Below are 26,151 nucleotides of genomic sequence, written 5' to 3'. Positions count from 1 at the left end.
GTTGGTCTACCTCTATTTACCTTTCTCGCCCTCACAACTCCTTCTCACCCATGCAAACTCCAATGGCTTCGCACCTGCAGTTTCGCATATGGACAGATGAATCAGATGTAGGGAGCGTGGGGGTTTGAGTTCACTGTCTAGTCACTCAATCACATGTCCTGTAAGCACAAAAGATGCCCCACTAAGATCTTTAACAACAGCAAGGTGGAAAGCTAGGGGGAGAAGGTGAGTAGCAGTGAAGGTAGTGAAGTCCTTCCAAAACTCTCATCACCACACAGCAACGATGCCCCTTTGCTTTCCTAGGGTCGCTCCACGACAGGCTGTGCTAGGGATCTTCTGATAAAGTTAGTGGCTACGACTAGAATAGCAGCAATGAATATTTTGTACTGGTAAATGAACTATATTTGTAAATCACACAGTTACCTTCAGTAGGGTGTCTTGGAACTATGCAAACATAATAGGTACCACACACAATTGTGTCAGACAGCAGAGCAAGCTTTTTTTATTCCAACAGAAAGCATAACACAGAAGTCGCACTAGTGATGGCTAATATATTCCAAGATTTCAAAAGACCGAATTCTACAGTAAAATCAGCAGGAGGTGAATTAGAAGGGGCACCAAATTTGGTTTTGTGCAGTGCTCTTTTTGAGCAAAGACCAGCCCTGGGTAAGTATCCCAAATGGCTTTGTAACCTTGGGGGGTTGGTGACTAATGATTGGTAGAGGCAGGATACACACTGCCTGTTAGAAATGGGGGTCTCTAGTTGGCAGAGGTAGGTACCTTTGTCAAATAGGGACCCTTGCTTCTAGTCAGAGTAAGGGGGATACACACTCTAGATACCCCTGCTCATCCCCTTGGTAGCTTGGCACGAGCAGACAGGCTTATCCCATAGGCAATGTGTAAAGTATTTGTACCAACACTCACAGTAACAGTGAAACACCACAAAAGGACACCACACCAGTTTAGAAAAATAAAATATCATTATCTAAACTTGAAAAAATCCAACATACGGATACTCAGAAAAATGTCTTTAAAAAGGATGTTGCAAAAATAAGCTTGTAGAAATCAAATCGCACCAACTGGAGCTATCACGACGTCAGGACAGCACAAAATCCAAAGTATGCGCCGCCCGCAAGGATTGTGGCGTCGGGTGCAGAGTCACACAGACCCCCAAACAACAGTAACTTGGAAAATGAAGTCAGTGACGATGCACGGCGTCGAAGATGGCCAATGTCGGCTCCTGTGATGATGCAACATAGGCAATTTTCTCGAGTTAGCCCCGGCGGTTATCGCGCTGAGATAACAAGATGCAGGCGCTGGGGAAGACGGAGTCGATGCGAGCGCTGACGTCGGTCACGGCCGATCACTGCCGGTGTCGGTGGACGTTGTAGGGCGTCAGAGCTGCGGAGCAGGCTGGGTGCTGCGTCGTTCTCTTCACGAGTGTTTTCCTGGGCCTCGGTGCAGGTCGCGGGGTCACAGCGGCGGCGTCGATGGTGTCGGAAACAGGGTTTCTTCCTTCTCTTTAGTTTTTCCCAGCTCCCAACAGCAGAAGCAACCTCCAGAGGCCCACGCACAGTTACAGGCACCTCTTGGCAGGTCAGAACTCCCAGCAAGGAAGTCCAGGGGAGCTGGGGGTGACGTCCTTTTGTTCCTGGGACTTCAAAACAGAAGGCCAGCTCTTCTTCAGGCCCTTGGAGACTTTCTTTAAGCAGGGGACTTAGCACACAGCAAAGTCCTTCTTCAAGCAGGGGACACAGCACGCAGCAAAGTCATTCTCCGGTGGCCACAATGATAACGGATGCCTCCACTCTAGGGTCGGGGGCTCATCTAGGGTATCTGGAGGTCAAAGGTCTTTGGTCTCCAGACGAAAGATTGTTTCACATCAATCTTCTAGAATTGTGCAATCAGATTTGCGTAATCGCAAATCATCTGGCCGGGGAACTGAATGTGCATGCTGACAGTCTCAGTCGGCAGTATTCGGCTGATCACGAGAGACGTCTCCATCCAGAGATAGTCCTTTACGTATTCAGGAGATAGCGGTTTCCTCTGTTGGATCTGTTTGCACTCACGAGAACGCGCACTGCCTGTTGTTCTGCTGATTTCATTATCTGAGGCGGGGAGCGTTGGGGACCTGTTTCAATTAGATTAGGGCTCACAGCTTCTGTATATATTCCCGCCCATACCCTTGATTTCTCGAGTTCTGAGGAAGATTTGCCAAGACCAGGCCCAAGTCATATTGATCGCCCTGGATTGGCCACGAAGGGTGTGGTACGCAGACCTTCTTTGTCTATCATTACACCCTATGCTCCGTCTCCCTCTTAGGGCATATCTCCTCTTGCAGTCACCGGGGCAGTTTCTTCTCCTCCGCCTCCAGAGCCTCACCTTCATGCCTGGAGATTGAACGGGGTATCTGAGTTCTTTCTCACTCCCACTGGATGTGGTGGATGTTGTTTTATCGTCCAGGAGACACTCCACCAAATCTGTCTATTCTGGTAGGTGGGCCACGTTTGTTAAATGGTGTGGAGAGAGATCGATTGATCCTTTGCAGGCCCATTTGTCTGATATTCCTAGTTTCTTTCTTTCCCTAGCACAACCGCTAGGAGGGTGAGTGAGTTGAAAGCTCTTAGCTCCAAACCTTAATTCACATCATTCCATGCAGTTAAGATGGTTCTAAGGACTTTACCCACTTTCTACTCTCCCCCTCACCCTTCCAAGGAGGAGGAGAGACTTTTTAAACAAAAATTTATTTTGCATTTAAGTAGAAGTAAAGCAGTACACTAGGACAAGTTAAATCGTTTGGCAAGTACAGGTAGATGGTAGATATAATACACACTGTCAAAGGCTCAATCATTGCTACACAATGGTCACATGTTACATAACGTATGCTTTACGGCTCCCAACACATTTCTTGTTATAACAGTTCTGAGCTCTGATTCGCATAAACAATGTTTATAGTCATGGCATGGAAATACATCAACCGTACGAGCATCAGCAAATGGGTTTAGTATTTTATGTAGTGGACTATTAACATACACATCTAAGGAGGAGGAGAGACTTCATTGCCTGGACCCTAAGAGGGCAGTCAGCTTCTACCTCGACAGAACCAAGGACTTCAGGTTGGACGACCAACTCTTCATCGGGTATGTGGGCAAGATAAATAGCAAAGCAGTCCACAAGAAAACATTGTCCAGGTGGGTCAGCCTCTGTATCAAGATCTCTTCCGCCTTGGCCAAGAAGGAGCTGCTTAAAGGTATTCGAGCTCATTCTACCAGAGCTAAGTCTTCTTCTTCTGCTTTAGCTAGAGGGGTCCCTGTGGTAGACATCTGCAAGGTGGCAACTTGGGCCTCCCTCCACACTTTTGCGAAAGCACTATTGCTTGCATTCGGAGGTGAGGAGGGACGGGCATTTTGCACGTTCTGTGCTGCAGGATCTTTTGGTATAGGTAGGCAGGCACCCTCCGCCAGGAGCGGGAGTGCTTAGGGATTCAATTCAAAAGGTGAGGAATCCACAGACGGATATATCCATCATAAGAACAAGTTACTTTCCTTCTGTAATGCTTTTTCTGGTGGATACATTATCTGTCTACATGTGGATTCCTCGCTGCCCCACCCACCTCCCCGTTGCCTGCCTATTTATACCAAAAAATAATTGTTGCTTGTTTTATGTATTTATTGTTGAAATAATGTGATATTTGACACTAGGAAATGTCTGATTTGGAATTTCCAGATTTAGTTGTGTGCTCAATACTATGTATACTTGTGAAAATGTTGTCAATTCACCCCCCGTTCACCTCGAAGGCACAGAAAGAAATGGGTGGAACTGACGTCAGCACACCGACGAGGTCTTCTTATGGCTCTGATGATATCGATGAGCTGAGAAAAGTTTCTGTGGAATGCTGCTCATGAGGGTAATTCAAAAGGTGAGGAATACACATGCAGATACTGTATCCACCAGAAAAAGCGTTACCGAAGGTAAGTAACTTGTTCGTTAGGACATTCCCATAGCATGTGATCGAAAACTGCTGATTTCTATGTGCACGTGGATACACCAAGCTTGCTCCCGGTTAGCATATTTTTATTTTCCTCGGAATGAGGTACGTCTTATGAAAGATGTTAAACTGAATTTAGTTAGAATCTGAGTCAGTGATCTATCTGTTCGGGTCAGTCAGCCATTTTTCTCGGAGCCTCCATCCTCGCCTTCAGTCGCAAAAGTCAGATGCAGTCGCAAAAGTCAGATGCAGTTGCCAAAGTCATATAAAGTGTTGAGAGGGCTCTGCAAGCTTCTTAGAGCGTGCACAGGAGTTGCATTGAGGATAGTATGTGCGGGTGATTCAAAATCCCTATAGGCCCATATTCTCTACAACAGCCAACTCAAAGCCTAAAGGACAACATATAACCTTTGGAATAATGATATTTTATTGCTAAATTCTGAATGAATGATGCCTGCCACATGAGGTGTTACTGTATGTGTTTTTCCCAGCAGCCATGCCCACCAGTGTCTCACAGCTCTCAGGTCCATTGAAGTACGTTTACCCAATTCCGTTGCATCAAAGCCTTAGTCACGTCAGCCATCAGGTGGCAACCGGGCTGCAGGGATGCATAGTTACTGCTCTCCGATGTAGTAGAGTTCACAGTCCGAGACGCTCTGTCCCCTCTGCCGTAAGCAGGAGTTTCAACTTTTCAAGTGTCACCCTATGCCTCCCAGTTCCTCAAATCAAGTCTGACCGAATAAACTCCTGGGTAAGACCACTGTCTGTGTGTTAAAATAGTACAGGAAGTATGTCAAAGTCACCTTCTTAGACATCATCAGCAGTGCATTGTGGGCGCGCGAGTTATAGTTAGCTGAACTAACTATAACAGGGGAATTTCAATGGTTTTGTACGAGTGAAATGTCTAACTAACTATAACACCCATGAAACCTGTGGTTTTTTTCAGTGAATTTCTAAGGTTTTTTAAATGCTAATTCCTAACTATAACGTGCCTGAAACCTATGTTTTTTCCAAAACACCCTCCCCACCATTTTGAATAAATACCAACCCCATCACACGAGCGTACATCACCCCCGATACACGGTCAACGTTAACCTAGTTAAACCTTGACAAATCCAGACACGAGCACAACAGGAGTACGCTCATGTGCATTTTACAACCAGAACACGAGCGCAATAAAACCATAGCACTGGTGTTATATGTAACAGTAACCACACAGATTGGGCTGGGGAGGATCTCCCTAATGCTCCACTCTCACTTCTCCAGGGTACTGTCCCTCGATATATGAGCTCCAAGAACGTCTTACCACATGGGTAAGACTGCCACATCTTGGATGGCTTTACAGTTCTATTTGGCCCTTGTGTAACCCTCGATCTTGCAACTTGAACAGTATGTCAGGTCTCCCACCTGAGCTCCAGCTTGTTTCTCACAGACGTCTGCCCCAATTGGAGCAATTGGCTGCCTAGAACATTTGGTGGTCCTTAACCCCTTCCACGCTGATGACGAGATCAGCTCGTCATGAGGTACACTTCTCGTACGCTCATGACGAGCTGAGCTCATCATGAACCGCGGGTTTTTAAAAATGTCGGCGCACAGCGGGAAAACGCGCCGCGCGCATGGGGTTAAGCAACTAGGGTACAGCATTCCTGTTGTATTCCACACCTTCCCCATAGGCTCCTAAATGGGGCATGTCCCCACCTGTAGTGGCTCAGTGGCTGAACACCCTTTGCCTACACCTCGTAGGGATTTGGGGCATTCTCCCCATTCCCATGGTGTCTTTGGGCACAGCCTCAAACCCTCTTCTCTCCTCTCACTTCACCTCCTGGGGCATAAAGATCCTCTCGCTGCACTGCTCCTGGCTCAACTTGCCTAGGCAAGTGTCTCAACGGGAGGCAAGAGGAACAGCACCTTCAGATGGCCATTGCTTTTCAGATATCTGGAGAAAGTTCGATTTTCCTGGAGTGCAGACTCACCTGTTTAAAAACCTGGTATGTCAGCAAAAGGGAAAAGGTGAGTGGGGCAGGATAAATTCTGTTATTTAGGAAACCTAAGTGGTTCACGTCTGATCCACCCTGGGATCAGCCACTGGTCCTCAGAGGATATGTGTTTAAGGTTTTAGAGGTTTACATTATATTATGTTCTTACAATTGTTGCTCACTATTTAGCTCTGAGACTGCAGGGAATGTGTCATGTCATTATAAAGAGATATATCCATACTTAATTTGTTTGATTTAGATAATATTTGGGGAAGTTAATCTGAGTTATTTGAATAGCTTATAAATCTGTTATTCAAAATATTTTTTATTTTAGAACATAAAGTTAGCTAAATTATAAATATTGTATTTTCACTTTAAGGGAGGCTGGGTCATTTGCCGAATTTTGCTCAGCTTGAAATAATGACTTTTGTTATTCTAATTTAGGCTATTGAAAAACTTCAGGCTGGAGATCTCGCAACTGACGCAGTGACAGCGGCACTTGTTGAACTCGAGGTGACGCTTCTTTTATATTCTTATTTTATGAATTTGTAAAAAAGTGACTGCTGCTGTGTGTGATGCTGGCCATGAAGAAGTGCACTATTTACATGTAGTGTTTGTTCTGAATCTGGATCTTGGAAAGACGTCTTATTAGATCGTAAGCTTTGAATGGGACTTGAATTAGCATCAGTGAGCATTTCTCAAATAAGAAATCTTAAGAGCGAACCTTTTAGAAGAAGGTCTTATTTATAAACCTTTGAAAGAAAAGAGCAAGTGCCGTTTAAGGTGACCGAAACATTTCATAACAGTGTTATTTAAAGACTTGGATTATAGCTCTGAAAAGGTTTGGAGACATTACCTAATTAGAAAATATTTTGATTCGACCTTCTTGAGCAAACTATGGGTCAAATTGCCTGGTATAAGCAATTTACGTTTGATTGCTAGTGGGCGAGAAGTAGCTTGGTAAGTTGTGTGTTGCCGATTTAAGAACTAGTCAATAGGTTTAAAAAAAAATTATTGTAGCTTCTTCCACCTACAGTAATGAAATCCTTTATTTTGCATACATGTAGGAGTTTCAGAAATAATACATGGAGATTGGAGCTGTCATGTTGATTTTAAAATATGGTTTCTAGCAAACCTGTTGGCATTTGTAAGAACTCCTGTAAATGAACAAGTAGTAAGTTGCACAACTGAACTGGGTTAGTGCCACCCTTTGAAGCTATCATTGTGACCAACGCTGGTACGAGCATCCGTTCATAAGTTAATCATGTAGTGGACACAGTTGTGTTAAAAAAAAAAATCACTCGTCCTAGATCATCCTAACAACACCCACCCATTCTTAAAACTCCCTCGGATCAGTCAGATGGTTGACCACCAAACCAGCAAAGCAATCCAGAAGTAGGATGTGAAGTCAGTGGCTGGAAAAGGCAGCGCATCTGCCGTGCGTAATGTGGGAATCCATACTTAAAACTATTCATCAAGGCCATTTCACTCGTGGAACTGGCATGGGAAAAAATCTCAGTAACTGATTACAACGAGCACATTTATTTTCAAAAGCCAGTCGTTCTAATACTGAATTTATCAAGGCTCACCTCTGTCTTCTCCACTTTTTAATGCGTACTAGAGGTGACTAGCTGAAAGCACCATGAGCAACCAGCATGCACAACAAATGTTTGCTGATATAACAGAGCCTATGGTACGAACGAGGAACCAGACCAAGGTAGCCAGATATTGTCATCTGCATTTACCACTAGCCGGCTCAAAGCATTTCATTGGCAAATGGTTAATCACAAACCCACCCTTGGTGGATAAAAGAGGGAAATTCTATATTTCTGTCTTATTTAATCAGCTGATTTGTCATTTATGTTAAATTAACCATCCACAAGTTTCTACCCTTGGCACCTAGTAGTATGTATTGATTGATAAAATACTTTTATTCAAGACTCAAATCAATTAGATAGTTAAATCTCATAACTACCATTTAACCCTACAGAGAAGCAGAACAACATTTCTGCCTGTACATCTCAAAGCCTTCTTTGTTTGGGCAGCAATTCTCTCAAAGCATGACTCTTTTTCTCCCACTGTGTTTTTGTTCGAGGTTCACTGTGGCCTAATGCTCCAATATGGCGTGTGCTGGTGTCAACCTTTGCCAAGGATATTGGAGTATTATAGTATACACTGCTGCTAGGGTGTTTTCTGAGAAGTGCAGACAGGATAAGTTAGATCAACCAGTTGGAGGGAGGGCCTCAGACAAGGGGACACACAATGATTGTCTGTATAAGTTATTTACCATTTTTTAAATCTGTTTGCATATTGCTAGAGATATGGCAGTATGCTGTAAGAAGAGCATTGCTCTGCTGAATGATGATTATAGCACATTTGCTCTGCATATGCTGGCCATACTGTGACTGTCGTGGCCATTAACAATGGATGGTGAAAAGTTGGCGGTGGCCGTTTTATAATGGATCCATAAGATAAGAGTGCAAATGAGCAGCGGACTGCAAGTGACAAATGTTGCAATCACTCCCTGCAATAGAAAGAGTTTGTCTGTTATTTGGTAAAAGTTTACATCAAGTTGGTGGTGTTCTTACTTGCTTCCCAAATTTTCTTGGCTGACCCTCCTCTTGCTAGATATCAGAAGCCCAAACAATGAGTCCGAGATGGGAGAACTGGATGAAGAAATGTTAACAGCTATAGTTGATGCTCATACATATTTGAAACTAATGAACATGACTGTTATCTTTCATTGATTGTGGTGCAAAACAATGTAGAGGATACACGTGGACAGTATCTTTGCATTTAATCCCACATATTACTCTGCTGCTCTTTGGCTATGTTTACGCTTTACAAATATCCATGCATACGTGTAAATATCTGCTGAACATGTTTGCCAATAGTGGTCGTTGGTGTGAATGATATGCTTTGAACCCGTGATTAATTTGTTTCTGGTGCTATGCACCGTCACTCGTTCTATGGAAATAGGACAGTGTATGCTTGTACAGACATCTAGGCGAGTCAGTGTGGGAACTGACTCTGACAAGCGAAATGTGCAAAAGTGTCAACATTGCTAACCCATAAACCTAGTCAAAACAAGCTGCCAGGCCAAGCACCACCCATCACTACCCCTATAGAATGTTCAACAAAGTGAATGTTTCTGTGTGCAGGAAGTTTATGCATGTTTGTATGCTTTCATATTATTTAAAACACTGACCATATAAACTTCACGGGACATCCTCTAAGGATATCGGGGTCTCTTCAGGACAGGAATTCAAAGTTTTATATTCTCATGAGTCGATTGATTGTCATTTGACTTCTGTTCCGTAATTAGAAATCGGAACCGTGGAAAACACTGCCAGATCCTTATGTATTGGGCTAAGTTGGTTACTTATTATACGACCATAAAGCTGAGTTGCTATATAATGAAGCAAGTCATACTGCAACCATCACTTCTGAGATTCATTATATACCTGGATATCCAGCGTACCAATTGAGGACAGTCTGTTCCTTTGGAAGTTTCTCAACTCTCCGAACAAAGCATTGTATTCTTGTGAGCCGATTGAGCGTCATTTGACTTCTGTTCCGTAATTAGAAATCGGAACCATGGAGAACACTGCCAGATCCTTATATATTGGGCTAAGTTGGTTACTTATTATACAACCGTAAGGCTGAATTGCTATATACTGAAGCTAATCTTACTGTAACCATCCCTTCTGAGATTCATTTTATACCTGGAAATCCAGCTTACCTATTGAGGGATGCCTGTGCCTTTGGAAGATTCGCAACTCTCTGAACCAACTACTGATGTTTGGAGCATTGAACATTATGGCGCCTTTTGGCATACATTGAAGCGCCCTGGTTCTTCTGAATTCCTGTCCTGAAGAGCCCTGATATCCTTACAGGGTCAAAACGTCGTCAACAAGTAGTAAAGGATAGTCCAAACAAAACTAAAACGTACTCTAGGACCTTATGATTTGTTCAGAATCCCTAAACGACATCCTTTCAACTCAAATAACCAACCCCCTCTTTTAAAACAGTCACTTTAGCTTTATTCACTTGTTGGTAATGGTCACTACACTTGGGTCACATAAGTCATGTTTACTGCCTTTTGAAAAGTATGTAAATAGTGTCAATATACAGTGTAGTTTGTGAGTGTATACTTTTTTATTAAAATGTTGCAATTGGAAATAAATGTCACCCACTTCGACTGAAGTGAGTGTTGAAAATAATTTCTGTTGGGCTGTTTCTCTCCAGTCATGTGTTTCTCTCCAGTCATAGATGAAATGGAACTGTAAATAATAAGAACTATTTTGAACATATAGACTGTTTCATCTGTTGATTGATTAAATCACTGCAAGAAGTAAGAAACTTGTGAAACTTAAAAAATACTGAATTTAATGAGTTCCTTGTGAACAATTGTGCTGAAGCTGGCATCTAATGCAGCAGCTGCTTGAAAACGCATTGCATAGTAATGGTGAGGTTCAAAATGCACTGTAACACTATGGTAGTGTGTAAAGTACACCACTAAATGGATGCTGCTGTTGACTGTTTGAATACTATTGACATTAGTGAGTGTTGGTGGAGCAGTGGAAAGGCACACCCTAGTTGGTCAGTACATGGCTGATAAAACGCCTATGGTGCAACACAAAAAGTGGAAGCCCCAAGATAGTCATCTTGAGGAATTCCTAAATTCCTACTACACACAGCATATTTGAGCAGCCAGGGGCCAGATGAACAAAGGCTTTTTGTGGTTGCAAACAGCCCGATTTGCAGAATTGTTCCTTTGTTATCGCAAAAATGCCTTTTCGTATGCACAAACCACAAGTTGCGATTTGGTTAAACCTTACCGAAATGAATCCCGTTTTTCTTTAAGGAAAATAGGCTGCAATTGGGGGGCAATAAATGTTTTATTTAAAAGTAATGACAAACATGGTGGTTCTGCAGACCCTAGCAGACTACCATCCCTAGGATGACTTGGATTCTTAGTGGTTTGCTAATGGCAACCTACCCCATTAATATTCATGAGGTAGATTGATTTGCGACCCACTAGGGATCAATATTTTGCTAACTGACCCATTAGTACATAGAGGGGTTCTCAAAATACTGCACAGGTCGCAAAAATACCAGTCGCAAATTGTGACCATTTGTTTGCTACCAGTGCTTCGTACACCTGGTCCCAGATCGCTAGATAATTTTTATGAACCTTTTCCAAAACCTGTCCTGTAAACGATTACTCCAAAGATTGCAACTGAAGGCAATAATACAGAAAAAGCTGCTGAAAGAGTTGAAGATGCTAACAGAGCCAGGCAGGAACAGATGCCAGAAGCAACTCCATTGCTGCCAGCACTGTAGCAAGTTAAGAACATTTCAGCATGTTAATAAAAAAAAATAGCAATGATGAATCTTCCTTCCCTGATACCTGCAGAATCAGCTACACACATTGGTCATCCATTTGTCACCCTTTAGTGAACTGAGTCATGAGGCGAACATGCTGTTTGCCACTCCAGTATTAACAAACGTTCATAAAGTGTGTGAAGAATCTGGGTAGTTCTCAAGGTCACAAGAGCACCAGGTAAAAAGGAACACAATCAAAAGTTGCAGCATTGTGCTCATTATATAGAAACAGACAGAAGCTGCACCCTAATGATTCTCCCTTTGAAGACGATAACTATGGACATATACACATGAGGTAGTCTGTCTTTGCGCAATCAGGTGTTCAAATGGAGCCCAGGACCAGGGACCACATCCTAGGCTTGCCACACTTCTGACTACGACTTACCAGAGCTTTCAAACCTGAAGGAGCTTGAAGTCCTCCTTGGGCCTGCAGAACCCTGTCCTGGACACCGTATGACACAATGGCCGGTTTGGTGGATGGAGCTCAGAGGCCTGCAGGCTTGGCCTACCGGAGATCTAAATCAGAGGTATTAAAGCTTTTAACTCTATGGACTCTATGGAACTGCGAAGCCTTTGCAGGCCCTGCTTAACCTCGTCCTGGATATGGAAACATGCTCAAAATATAAGGGGTAGCTGCAACCTGCACATGCCTGGAGCTCCTAAACACCCATTGTCAGACCTTGTTTGCCGCAATAGACCCTGGCAGTCTCAATGAAGCCTAAAGTAAGCCTAGTCACACCCTCTAGGATCTGGTCAGGGAGGTGGTCTCTCTCTTGACCAATAATAACTATCTGGTGGAAGGTGCCTAGGCGTTCTTGTATTTTGGGTACCCCGGAGGACAGAGAGATGTTTTCGTCTGGCATATTGAGTACAGAATATTGTTCTACCTTAGTATAGTGAGCAAACTGTTGATGACAAAACTAATGAAAGGTAAGTGAATATAGGAAGCAGAGATTTATTATTCTTAATTCCAGATTTATGTAGCTTGAAGATGTATGTAGATCTCTCTCTCTCTCTCTCTCTCTCTCTATATATATATATATATATATATATATATATATATATATATATCAATCATCAAAATACATATGTGGCGTTAGGTGTAGAAAATCAGTTGATACTCATTTATATTTTGTCCTCCATATTTTGGCTACAATATTAAGATGTAACAGTATTCCCTACTCGATATTTAGGACTAAGACCACAGAGAGGGGCTTCTGAGCAGAGGCATCCAAATCTCAGGTACCCTAGCTGCGAGAACATTTCAAATGAATTCTCATCCACACTCCCATGTCAGCCTGGAATTCTGATCTTACGGCCCAAGTACGATGTTGGCGGTCTCACCGCTGTCCTCCTGCGATGGCGGGACTGAGTGCTCCACTAAGCAGGCGGCCTTCCCACCTGCCGCATTATGACTTTACCACAGTACTTGTTTCAGTGTGGCGGAATGATGACAGCGGTACATGTTGCAGTGACCCAGCATGCAAAGCTGGCCAGACTGCTGACTGTTGGACAGGCCCACAACGTGATTCCAGCCAATGTATGTGTACATTGTTGCAGGAGCTGTGGAATACATGGCGACTACAAATAAAAGGTATTGGAGTGCTTAACATGTGTACCAGTGCCAGTATACATGGGCACAATCCCCCTAGGCACATTTTGGGGGACATTTACTGCCTTTCCGCCGACTCGGGCATGGCGGTATTCCCGCCAGGAAAAGGTCGGTGGAAGGGTAGTTTGTAATACAGCCGGCCCTAAAAAGACTGGTGCTGCCTCCATGGGCCGCCTCTGCCTCTCCTGCTGCCGCCGCTGTAGCAGGAGTACTGGCAGTGGTGGCAGTCTTGAGGCGGTCTTCTCTTTCTGTTCCTAATTGGGTGGTGTGACCTCCTGGGAAGCGGGCAGTCGGACCCCCAGAAAGCGACGGCAGTTCCATTACTGCTGTCATCGTAATTGTTCCCTTAGTCTTTCCATTTGGTCCTATAACAGATGTAGGCAGTGGCCAAGTAGGTGTGTGAGCCTTCCCTTAGTTTCACCTACAAATCACATGCTTTCTTGTATACTAAACATCACTAGTAACTTTGGCGTGATACATTTCTCACACCCCTGTGCATGATAAAAGTTGCTCCTGTGTGATTTCAAACACCCCTAATAAGAAGAATTTCAAGCAAAATATCTCAAAGCTGTTTGAGAAAACTGCATAAGGAAATTCTTTAGCAGCACTAATGTGTGAAAAAGTAACAGTTGTTACATTGTAGAAAAGCAGACTTTGGGGGGGAAAAACTGAAAAACTCCACGTCCTGGAGCAAGAAAATAAGAAAAATGACCCACGGAAAACTGCTCATACTAGTTCATTATATATAGTATGGTTTGGTAGAACTAGAACTGATTTCACCATAATGGAATCTACAGTAAATTTTATGAGACTGATAACTAAATGTTTTTGAGGAAATCCCTGAAATAAAAGATTCATTTAGAGCAGTGGTTCTTAACTTGTGGTCCGAGGACCCCTGGGGGGTCTATTAAGCCTACTCAGAGAATGCTTAGGAAATGAAATAATATTAAAAGATTAATAAAGTGTTCACAAATTAAAAAGAAACATGTAAAATTAGGAATTTTAAAACGTTCTGTAAATGTGTAGGAATTTGAAATTGAAGGCAAAAAATTAAGTTAATGTACTCCGATTTATTCATGAGAGTAGTGCAGTTGCATCAACAAGAATATAGTATGGATGATGAGAAGGCTCTGTTGAATTTCAAAAAGCTTCATCCTACCGATTAAAAGAAAATTATTTTTAAAATGTTTTTTGTAAATTAAATATTTCAGCATTTGTGAATTTTTTTGATGATTGCCTAGTTCTATATTTTAAGTGTATTGTTTTGTAGTTCGAAGCATCAAAAAAGCTTCGGAGGGAATTCTCGGCTACAAATAATGACTCAGTGTGGGTCCTCGGATTCCAATAATAATCTAGTGAGGGTCCCTGGGTTCCAGTAATGATTAGTGGGATCCATAGCAGTCAAAAGGTTAAGAACCACTGATTTAGAGAATAGGAGAAAAAGTATACATAGACAACCTTAGACTTAACGAATTCCACAAAGTTTACCAGAAAATATGCATATTATAAAATGATATGTACTGGCAGCATACCAAAGAAAAATCACTGGCCTGCAGTGATCTCAGCTTGATGCTTCTATCACAGAGTGCATGTTTTATATCCTTGAAATCCCTAAAACCAAGCCCAGGGCAATTCGGCTGATCCTTATTCTACAAATACATTTTCAGGAACTGGTGAAAGCCCTTAACAAGCTTCTAAAACTTTATAATATCCGTGGGAAATTATGTAACACTATTGCAGAAGCAATGATAACCTCAATACTAAAGCCAGAGAGATAGAAAAGGGCCTCCTCCAAATGTACATCATTTAGACCAATTGCATATATTAATTCTGACCGAAATGTTTACTGCACCATCTTGGCATCGAAATCATATTTTACTGTGTAAATCCTTGCCTACCCGGAACGTGCAAGATTTTTTTCTTGCAAGTCAAATGTTTGTTAAAATTAATATAATCTTCTTTAAAGAGAAAGCCAACAGAAAAAAGTGTCATAACTTCCTTTGAAAATAGGCAAAACATTTGTTATGGGTGACTGGGTCTTTCCTCAACCGTAACATCACAACTTAGTTGGAAGGTTCTCATCAACAAGGTTGTGCAGGAGTTCTGTCTCAAAAACGTGGTACTGTGGGAAAGCCAAAGGCACAGCTTATCCTATGGCCAGTTGTGGTTGCTCGTGTCATGAACCTCTTTCCCCATCGTATACTACTTAATAGTAATTGGAGCCAAATAAGGAAAATGTGCATTGAAAGGACATCAGGTATAAAGCTACCTGGTGAACTGCTGCCTTACAAAACATGCACATGACCTGTAAGTTGATACGTTACTGGTTGTATTCTGTGATAACTCAAAAATATTTCCCCACATATTGTTGGAGAGAATGTTTTCACAAAGGATCTGATGACCATATTTGATCGCCATCTGTTAAACTGATGGATTTCTGGAAATGAGGAGCAATTAGTGGTAAAGAACTACTTGCCCCATATAGAGAGTGCCTAAGGGAACTACTTGTCCATCATTCGGCACACAAGATCCCCTGGCTATCCCATGTCAAAACCTGGCAGGTCTGGCTAGGATTGTCCGACTACTGCAATGCCATGGTGCGCTCACAAATCTGTTAAATACTGTTACTGGAATGCCCTTCTCTGCTCCAGAATTCCTGCTACTACTTTGGGTAGTCTCACAGATTTGTATTTGTCTTTTAATGTGGCCTCCAATTCGAAGAATTAATTAATTATGTTAATGTGCCATAATCAAGGTCTCTTTATTAAATTCAGGCTAGGGGTACTACCTATAGCCTCCTTTACTTCCTCATGGAATAGCAATGCTAATTACACTAACCTGTGTTCCATGGGGTGCCAGGCTTTGGAGAAAGCTGAACATTTATTGTTTTTCTTTGTGGCGCTTACGCAAAACAGCATGCACGCTGGATTATTCCTCTTTGTCTCATTCTCAGGCGTGATTATAGGTGCAATGCTCTGAGGGTATGTAAGGCAGATACCAGAAGCTGCATTGTTTATTCGATGACAAATTATCTAAGCTCTATATGCTATATCAGAGCAAGAGTAGTGGGGAAATATGAATTCCTGTGTCTCTGTTGCCACAACTCTTTTGTTTTTGTTGTACTATGTATTCTAAATTTAGGTAGGTAAATGTGGTGCTCAGAAAGCTACCTTGTAGCGCTTCCTGTAAGATAGCTACTAGATGCTGCATTTTTGTACTCAGTAGCAAATTGTATAAGCTCAATATGGCAAACAAGGGGAAGCATAGTGGGGAGACATTTATATTATTGGGCTGCTGCCCTTTTGTTTTAATTCCTTTACTGCACTTTGCACTTTAAATTTAGCTAGGATATTTTGTGTTCTTGTAATTACTTTTATATTGCTCCCTCAAGTAGATTTCCCAGCCGGCATAGCGGACCCAATTCGAGCCCATTTCTTAGGACTCCATCGGAGGTTTTTGTCATACTGGGAACTGTCCCAGTAAGGGGGCGTTTGGTTGGGTTTAGTTTGCTGTGGATGTACTATGTTTTATTCTGTCTCCAGCTAAATGTACACTGTAATGGATTATTATGGATGCTCTACGTTTTACTGTATTTTAGTTTACATACACTTGAGTGCATTATGTTTTAATCCACCATATTTTATGTATTGTGTATATTTTTATGTGTTTTCTAACAACCGAAATAAAGTTGTTAATGATGATGATAAGTGGTAAAGTGTGTTACTTTCAGTATTTCTACCAGATTTTACTCTTGATCTCAAATGATAATCTTGGTGGTACAAAGTAGAAACTTTTATATTCTTAAGTATAAAGTCATGTCATCGTGTTAGCTACCAAGCGGGTGAGAGTTTCCTTATGTTGCTACATAAGGACGTTGGGCGTGTTCGCATCTGAGCAAAACTTTTCAAAACGTGATTTGAGAGACCGTACGACTAACAATTGATAATTTAATTGACTAAGTTTGTCAAATGATTGTAGAAGTGAGATTCCTGTATGATCAATTGGTGGAGGGAGAGAGAGTGAAGATCCTTTCAATCTCCTTTTGGTAATTCAGAATCAATAGGGAAAGGATCACTGGTCCTGCATAACCAAGGTCTGCAGGTAGGTAAATAGGTGTCTCCCAATTAAAGACCCTCATACACGTGTTTTAAAAGGTCTCGTAGCGGTATATGATGTCTCCCCGCTTTTTTTACACGTGTTTGTGCGTAATCCTTGGGTCAGTTTTTGTTTGCACCCTCCGCCAGGAGGTTTTACCTTTGGTTAAAACAGTAGTGATCGTGGATTGTGGGTAGTGAATTAAGTGAAAAAAGGGAGGATGTTAAAATACCCGGACAGCCAGGGATTCGACTTTTAATAAATCTGGATTCGGGCAAAATAATGATATTTGTGCAGCTGTGGAATTGATTATGAATTCGAGCGCACTGATTTGGTGAATTTAAAAGGTGGTCAACATGTTTCAGCCTTGGTTGCCTGATGACCCAAGGATTACGCACAAACACGTATAAAAAAAGCGGGGAGACATCATATACCGCTACGAGACCTTTTAAAACACGTGTATGAGGGTCTTTAATTGGGAGACACCTATTTACCTACCTGCAGACCTTGGTTATGCAGGACCAGTGATCCTTTCCCTATTGATTCTGAAGTGAGATTCCTATCAGTCTCACTGGTGCAGGGGCACCCTTTAGTCTACGGGTTAAATAAATGAGGATCAACATTGGAGTGGAACAAAGCACAGGTGTATTATATCTCATGAGATGGCTCTGTCATACAGACATTACAAGTGCCTGAGAGGGAATAAACTAGACCAGTCTGAGACCAGCCTTTTATACAGTTTGGGTACCATAGGATTTCAACAAAAAACCCTTTGTCATGGTTACATCACACTTTACATAACCCTCTTTAGCATTTTTACATAACGCTTAGACAACCCCTTAAGCAACCCTTTACACAATGCTTACATGCTGAACTGTTGAATCCTGATCCTACCCACGTCACTTTCATAGATAAGCAAGGGAGGTTACAGGCGTTGCTGGGCTAACAGTTTAAACATCTGTGCACGTAGGCCCTTTGGCAGGGCAGGACAGCTTACTCTGACACACGATTGTTATCAGTATGACCAGCTTTCAGTGAACACGCAATTTCTAACTTAGAAAGTCCCTGTAGAAACACAGATTGGGGCTGGCAGGCAAAATGGCTGAAAGCAGATGCTAAATTAACAGAATACAATTTTTACTATTTAACAGTCCCTCCTTTTAGTCTCTGCTAAATACATTTCGAGAGTATATTTTAAACATATATATATAAAACCTTTCAAATACTGAATACATAGAGAGTAAAAACCCAAATCCACATTATACTGCAACAGTCAAAGTTGCTCTCTCTACATCGTTCAAACTTTCTGTATCTATTTTTATAAATTCATCTATTTGTTGCTGAAGCATAAGCTGCTTATTAACATCACAAATATTCTCTTTCTTAGGGATACAGGACATACATAAAGAAGTACAGAGGGGGCATATAATAGGCATACATTTAATACAAAGACAACATCCTAGAATAGCGCCTACTATACAAGCTGCTATAAGAAATAATTTCCATCCTCATGACATAACAATGTTCCAGAACCAACTAGACCAAGCCCATGTTCCAGTGTCTACTACATATCCCTGACCATCCTGGAGGTAGATAGAAATAACCCTTATTTACGCAAATAAAATATGTATTATGGGATGCTAGAAAACTACTAAGGGTCGGACCTGTTATAGCCAATACAGTGTCACAATCACTATTACCTACAAAAATGGGACCAAAAATGTTTACACATAAGGGAGCTTGTGTGTCTGTTACTGTTATACTGGGGAATCTATTCTCTAATTTAGTCCGTGCCCTTGTAAAGACATATCTCGTACCAGATGTACCTCTAGCATAATCCTCCATTTCCCATTCCGTTCCCTTTGCTTGCGGATCACCATCATCGTTTGGATAACATACTTTATTTAATTTTTTATTAAGACCCCCTACATCAGCTTTAGAAACACCCCTAATTTGTAAAGCCCACAAAAGTGCAAACCAAGCACGACAAGAACCATTGTGGGAGAATGGGAGCGGGATAAGAGGGGCTCTCCCTGCACCCTGGTGTGCTGGTAACAATCCACAAACCCAACAATGTGAAATATTAGTAATGCTGTGAGTGTAATGTAACATTCAAATACATAATTATTCTTGTAAGAGAGTCTATGCCTTTCATCTAATGGTGACAGTGTAAAATGGTAATGTATGGATGGTGTGGGTGTTGGAGATACAAACATGTGCACAGGATATTTTACATGTAAAAACCATGCTATAACACAAATTCCTATAACACTAATTAAACTTGCTGCTAAATAAATAGACATCCATTTTCGTTTCTTCTTTCTGGACGTGAGGCGTTGAATATCTTGATGTTCTTCCTCCATATTTAACGCCCAAAAACCCTAACAATGTTCTTAATTGTATTGTATTGTATACGTTGCACAAAATGTTCTTTCTTGTCTTATAGTTTATGTCCAATGTATGTATCCGTCAATAGGGAATTTTCAAAGAAAAAGCAAATACTTAAATCAAACAACACTTGTTCACCTCAACAAAGTCCCAACTAAAAAACAAAAAATCGTTAATGGCTTGTAGCGCAATGATAGCAATGAAAAAGGAAATCAATATTACAAGTACTCAAGAAAAATCGTCCACTAGTTAGTCCTGGGCCAATTAGTGGAAAGTTCTGACTCTATTTCCAGTCCTGGGCAAAGTAAATTAATAAGCACTCGGATAGTGTCAGGGGTTCCCTGCACATACACCCCTCGAATTCTCTCCATTCAAGAACTATACGACGGATAATTTTACCAGAAATCAATTCGTAGTTCAAAAGATGTGGGTTCTTCCACGGATTCAGGATATCCACACCACAAACCACACCAAACCTAGTCGGCCGCTTCTGCAGAACAGAGTCTACTGCCAAGAAGGCCCTCTAACCGGACCAGACTCGCCGCACCCTCTTTCAAAGTATTCGCTCAGTGGATGGCACGAAGTCTCAGATTGTACCTCTCTGTTCCAGCTGTCGTTTGATCCGTAAAAAGCAATTCTTCAGGTTTGGTAAAATAATGATCCGTCTTTTCTTCGTGGCTGAGAATATTGTGTGCAATTCCTGCGTTCTTAGATTCTGTAATTTGAGTCAAATCGGCTGGCACTTTCTTGCAGTGCGAGCCTTGGACCCAATTCCTTCTGTTCGTAACTCTGACTGCAGTTTGTGTGGCTAGAAGGACCTGTTCAGGCCCCTTCCACCGAACTTCCAAGTTATTTGAGCGCTGAAAATTCTTCGTAAGGACCCAGTCAGCGGGTCGCTACGAATACCCAGGACCTTCAGAATTGTCATGAAATGAGTCTCGCACCTGATGTAATCTTACAAAATAGGATACTCAAGTTCTCTCATTTTCTTAGGACGTGGGGGACCCCATACATTCATAGGCCTTCCAAATACCACTTCATGCGACTTAAGGCCAAACTTGCTATGTGCCACTGCTCGTGTGGACATAAGGGCTAATGGCAAAGCATCAGGCCATTTAAGCCCTGTTGAGGCCTGCACCTTAGCTAGTTTAAGTTTCAAAGTCTCATTATAGCGTTCCACCAAACCAGCAGATAGTGGGTGATTAGCAGCATGAAATTTCTGACATTTACCCAAACTTTTAGATATTAATTTTATAACATGTGCAATAAAATGAGGTCCATTATCACTCCATAAAATCTTACAAATTCCGAACCGGGGGAAATACTCCTTCAAAAGGATCTTAGCTGTAGTGAGTGCAGTATTATCTTTCGTAGGATACGCCTCCACCCACTTACTAAAGGCACATTCTATAACCAAGGCATACCTAAGGTTATTGCACCTTTCCAGTTCTATGAAATCCATCTGCAGGGCTTCGAATGGCGGACTAGGCGGAGAGAACCCTCCTTTTGGGGTAGCCACTCCCTTCCCCAGATTGTGTTGCAAACATATCATACAGTGTTTAACAAGATGTTCAGCTGTTTTCCTTATATCTGGATGCTTCCATACTTGATCTAACTGTGTCGCTATACTTTTTGCACTAACATGTGCTAGGCCATATACCATAGTGACAAATGGTAGTACATAGGAACTGGGCAATTTCCACCTGTAACAGTCTGGCCCTCTTCTCCAACAATTTTCACAATCCAATATGCCTGTCCTCTCCCGTTGTTCTTTTTCCTCTCTTGTTCCCATCTGTTGTATCTCCCTGATTTCATTATTTACGTCATAAATTTTATCTGCAGAGGAGTACATTACATATGTTTTTTCTTGTTGGCTACGTGCTGTTTCTTTTGCAGTACTGTCTGCGAAAGCATTGCCTCTTCCCACATCATCTACCACTTTCTGGTGTGCACTACACTTAACAATAGCCACCTGCTTTAGTAGTGTTAATGCAGTTAATACATTCTAAATTAATTCTCCATGTTGGATCCTTGTTCCGTGTGACGTCAGGAACCCCCTTTCCTGCCTCAAGCGTACGAAGTTATGTGCAACTCCAAAGGTGTACTGGCTATCTGTATAGATATTTACAGATAGTCCTCGACTAAGCTCACAAGCTCTCAAGAGTGCAATAAGTTCGGCGCCCTGTGCGGACTTATAGGAGATTCGAGCTGGCGCCACAGTTGTTTGCAGCGTAGTGATATCGTAAGCTGCAGTCGTAGTGCCATCAGGCAGCTTGGAGCAGGACCCATCTACATATAATTCACCCTGGGAATCAGACAAAGGAGCTCAAAGGTCCACTCAACCTTTAGTTTGTTCTTCAGTGGTGAAAATACAATTGTGTATATCACTAGACTGTTCAGAAGGCAATTGCAACAAGGTGGCTGGATTTGAGTCAGACATCGTTTAAGAGTTATGTGTGGTGCTAACAAAGTGAGTTTGTACCCGGTAAGACGAGCACTTGTCAAATGTTGGGTCTTAGTTTGATTCAATAATACATCAACTGAATGGGGAACAAAAACGTTCAGTTTGTGGTCCAGTACAAGTCCTGCTGATTGTCTGATCGAAATGGCAGTTGCTGTGACAGCTTTCAGACAACCAGGGAATGTCTTGGCCGCAGAATCCAGAACTGCAGAAAAGTATGCACATGGGCGTTGTTTGTCCCCTTGTGACTTTGTTAGGACAGACAATGCGCAAACTTTACGTTTGAGTACATAAAGAGAAAATGGTTTCGTGTAATCAGGTGTTCCCAATACAGGTACAGAGCATACATCTGCTCGAAGTTGCTGATATGCATCCTGACACTCAAAGGGCAAGGGCAAAGGAAATGGGGTATCTTTTGTTGTAAGGGCAAGGATAGGTTTAATGATGAGTGAAAAATTCGGGATCCAATGACGATAATAAGACGCCAACCCAGTCAATGTCAAACGTCCTTTTGTGTCTGAGGAATAGGTGTGTGTATGATAACCTGAATTGTCAGCGTTCATCCCTCCTTCGACAAGAGGTGACTTAAATAGGTAACCTCTGGTCGACAAAACTGCAACTTATTTCTGGATACTTTGTGGCCCAATTCCTCAAGGTGAGTCAATAAGAGCAAGGTAGCCTCAATACACAATTCAGTGGTGTCGGCTGCTATCAGCAGATCATCCACATATTGTAACAATGAAGACCCTGAAGGTAATTGCAAGGTATCAAGTTGACGTTTAAGGGCCTGACTATAAATGCCCAGACTCTCTGTATGCCCCTAAGGAGCACAACAAAATTGGAATGATCTCCCTTTAATCGAGAAACCAAATAAATACCTGCTAGAGGATGCAATGGGAATGCAAAAGAAAGCACTTTTAAGATCTATTACCGAAAAAATAGCAGCTGTGGCTGGAATCATTGTCAATAAAATAGTAATGTCTGGAACTACGGGAAACTGTGGCACAACTATTTCATTGACTTCACGCAAATCAATTACAAATCGGTAAACTTTTTATTTCTCTTTAGAAATAGAGCGCTTCAAAACACGTAAAATAGGGATGTTACAAACATTGCTTTCAGTCTCTTCCACTATTCCTTTTACAATAAGATCCTCTATAATCTGAACTAAGGTGCTTTCGCCTTCCTGAGATATTTTATACTGAGGTATGTGGGGCAAGACAGCATTCTGTTTAACCTGAATATGCACCGGTTCAATAGACAATAAGCCTACATCAGTATCACCCTCCGCCCACACAGAAGGCGGGACAGTGGACAATGCGTGTGAGACGTCATAATTAACATACTGCCTACTACGTATCGGCTTACCAAACATAACGTATACACCAGCCGTTGAACAATAAATGCGTGCATGGAAATGTTTGAGTAAGTCAAGACCTAGCAGATTATCAGGAAAATTTGGTACAAGAAGGAACGGTAACTGGACAGTAAACGGTCCAATAGTAAGATCCAGGGGTTTTGACACGGGACTAAGAATAGGCTTCCCAGAAAAACCTATGGACAGGTTATTATGGCCTGACGAGGGAGTCCCAGGGATCAGTTTTTTAGAAAGCGCACTTTGTGTAGCCCCAGTATCCACCAGAAACTTCTGCAAGGTCCCCAATATTTCAGCAGTAACATATGGGCCTGTCTAATCTACCGGTATGGAAACCGATCCCTCCCCTCGTCCTACGCTGTCCTAGTTAAAGTGCTCACCCGTGGCATCGGATGCACTGAAATCGTCTGCATAATAGGCTTTCGTCGGGACAGGATTGTCAAAATTATTCTGTCTATCACTAGGACCGGGGCGCTGTTGACGACCCCTTTGCATTCCCCGTCCAGTACCTCTACCTTGTTTGTGAAGCAATGGGCATTTAGATCACTCAAACTGCTCACTTTTCCCCATCTTGCCCCATGATGCTCATTCTTAGTTGCACTTTCATAGCGCCAGGATGCCCGTAGGGTTGCAGCGCGCTTTAGAAAAGGCTTAAATAAATAAATAAATAAAATAATGCCCACCTTTTTACAGAATGTACATTGATTTCGTCCCAACGGACCAAATGCCCGAGAGTCTGGAATATTCCTCCTTGGGAGGTCAGCTCTAAATACCCCACAACCTCTACCTCTCTGTGGCCCATACCCTGGTTCAATTACATTTTAGTTTTCAATTCCTTATTTTTACCCTCTTTTTTCTCCTACTCTTGATTTACTTTTTTCTCATAATACTGGGCCATATCCAATATCTTTGGCGGGGCAGAAGAAGCCCACTTACTTTCAGCTACTTTTCATTTCTGTGAAATTTCAGGTAACAAGTTAGCTACAAATTTGTCTACAAATATATGTTGTCTTCTAGCAGAAGTTGTGTCTTGACCACTGTAATCATGAAATGTCGTTTCAAACCTTGTAAAAAAAATCAGGGACCGACTCATATTTCCTTTGTTTGCAGGCTACCAATTTCACCCATTATATTTTCTTTGGTGGCACTATCTCTTTCAAATAAGTAATGATGTGACCCGGTAAATCCAATATAAGCTGTGGTGGTTTCTGCCCCCCTTTCCTATTAATATCTGCCGCTTGTAATTGGTCCCAAGCACCACCAAAGGCCGCATGGGCCTGTTTGCGGACCATACGGCAAAAGTAAGGGGGCAATAATAATCCGAAAAACATATCAATATCAACTAAAGTCAGAACACTAGAAGTTACTGCAGCATACAATTCATCATAAAATGCACTCAGGTTTTTCCTAGGGTCAGACAAAGAAGTTTTAAGGGCCAATACGTCTGATCACTTCCAAGGGGACTAAATCCACTGGAACCGGAACCCTGACGGTTTAACACCCTGTCCGTCACCTACGGCTGCTTGAAACACAGGGGTTGCTTCTCACATAGGGAAAGCTTTAGTCGAGGCCGACATGAGCCTCTTAAGTTTTCTTTTCTGAGTAAATATATCTTCTACCGCTACCTTCGAGGGAGCAGCAGTCAATGCTCCCTCATTTGTCCTTTTAGATATCCTAATTAATTCTCGAGGAACTTCCTCATTCATATTAGTCCTCCAGTCCTCTATTAGTGCATTAGCCATTTCCCCTACAACATACTGCTGAGTCATTTGTGGATATTGTGTCAAAGTTGTAAAAACCTTGTCCAATCGTATATCGTCATCCCGGACCCATTTACAAGCCCTAACCAATTATACCACTTTGTCCTCTTCGGTAAGAATAGATTTATGACGTTGTTTAGGAGTTGGGGGTATACGAGCTATAGTTTTTCTATCAAGAACAGGGGTATCAGCAGAGGCAGCAGGTAATGAGAATATATATTATAACTACTGGAGGTAACTGGGGAGGCGCTGTCGGGATGGGATTATTTCCAACGGGATTTGGCACATAAGGAGGCGGGCTGGTCTACAAAGCATTTCTTCTAATTCTGAATCCTCCTCTTCTAACCCCTTAAGTCCTGCTTCTTCTTTAGTCACAAATGCTTTCTGCAATTGAAGTTTAAATCGTCTCTCATCACTCTCTACACTTTCTTCTTGCATTTTTAATTGGAGCTCTTTAATCTTCTGCACAATAGTCTGCTCTTCATCTTTCTTCCTATCATTTTCCTCTTCAATTTGTTTCTGTTTAATATATTTTTTCCATAATCCTAAAGCATCACACATACTCTGCCTACTTTTCTTTTTAAAAAGTTGTTCCTCTATATATTGCAATTTATTTGAATCAAAGGTACCATGAAGTGGCCACTGTAAACTAGCATCAGCCTTTGTATATCAGTTCCATAATGCACAAAACAGTATGGAAGAAATACCATATTTAATGTACATGTCATAATTCGGAGTGCTTTCTAAAGGCGCTGGCTGTCTTTCCTCTAAAACATATTTCCTGCTGCAGCAACAACATAATGCACGAAGTGTGCTCAAAACAGGAATGTTTACCAAATACTTCTTAACAATAGCTTTAAGACACTCTTATACCAAAACCAAAAGATGAGAAAAAAATTTCTCATTACCTATCAAAGGCATTTGCAAATGACTTTTTCAAACAAAAACTAACAAAAAGACAACCAATTCAATCCTACCTGTACTCCGACTCCCACCTGCCGGTCCTCAGATCAATAGATCAGCTCCAAAATGCCAACCGAAGAGCCACAGTTGAGAAACACAACCGCCACAAAGGTCAGGTCGATAAGCTGGAAATTACCTTGGCCGC

The 26,151-nt window shown here is 41.9% G+C and overlaps 1 protein-coding gene across 3 annotated transcripts in view; it reads left to right on the top strand.

Moving 5' to 3' along the window:
• The window catches only part of TASP1 (taspase 1), a 723,830-nt gene that overhangs the window by 149,825 nt on the left and 547,854 nt on the right, over positions 1–26,151 (top strand). For all 3 annotated transcript variants that reach the window (XM_078649553.1, XM_078649555.1, XM_078649554.1), the window contains exon 4: positions 6,409–6,477. In XM_078649553.1, coding sequence (XP_078505679.1) covers positions 6,409–6,477 — 69 coding nt within the window. The remainder of the gene's footprint in view (positions 1–6,408; positions 6,478–26,151) is intronic.

The sequence above is a fragment of the Lissotriton helveticus genome, chromosome 6, assembly GCF_964261635.1.
Source record: "Lissotriton helveticus chromosome 6, aLisHel1.1, whole genome shotgun sequence".
NCBI lineage: Eukaryota > Metazoa > Chordata > Amphibia > Caudata > Salamandridae > Lissotriton > Lissotriton helveticus.
Note: the sequence above shows the minus strand (reverse complement) of the source record. Positions and strands in the feature narration are given on the sequence as shown.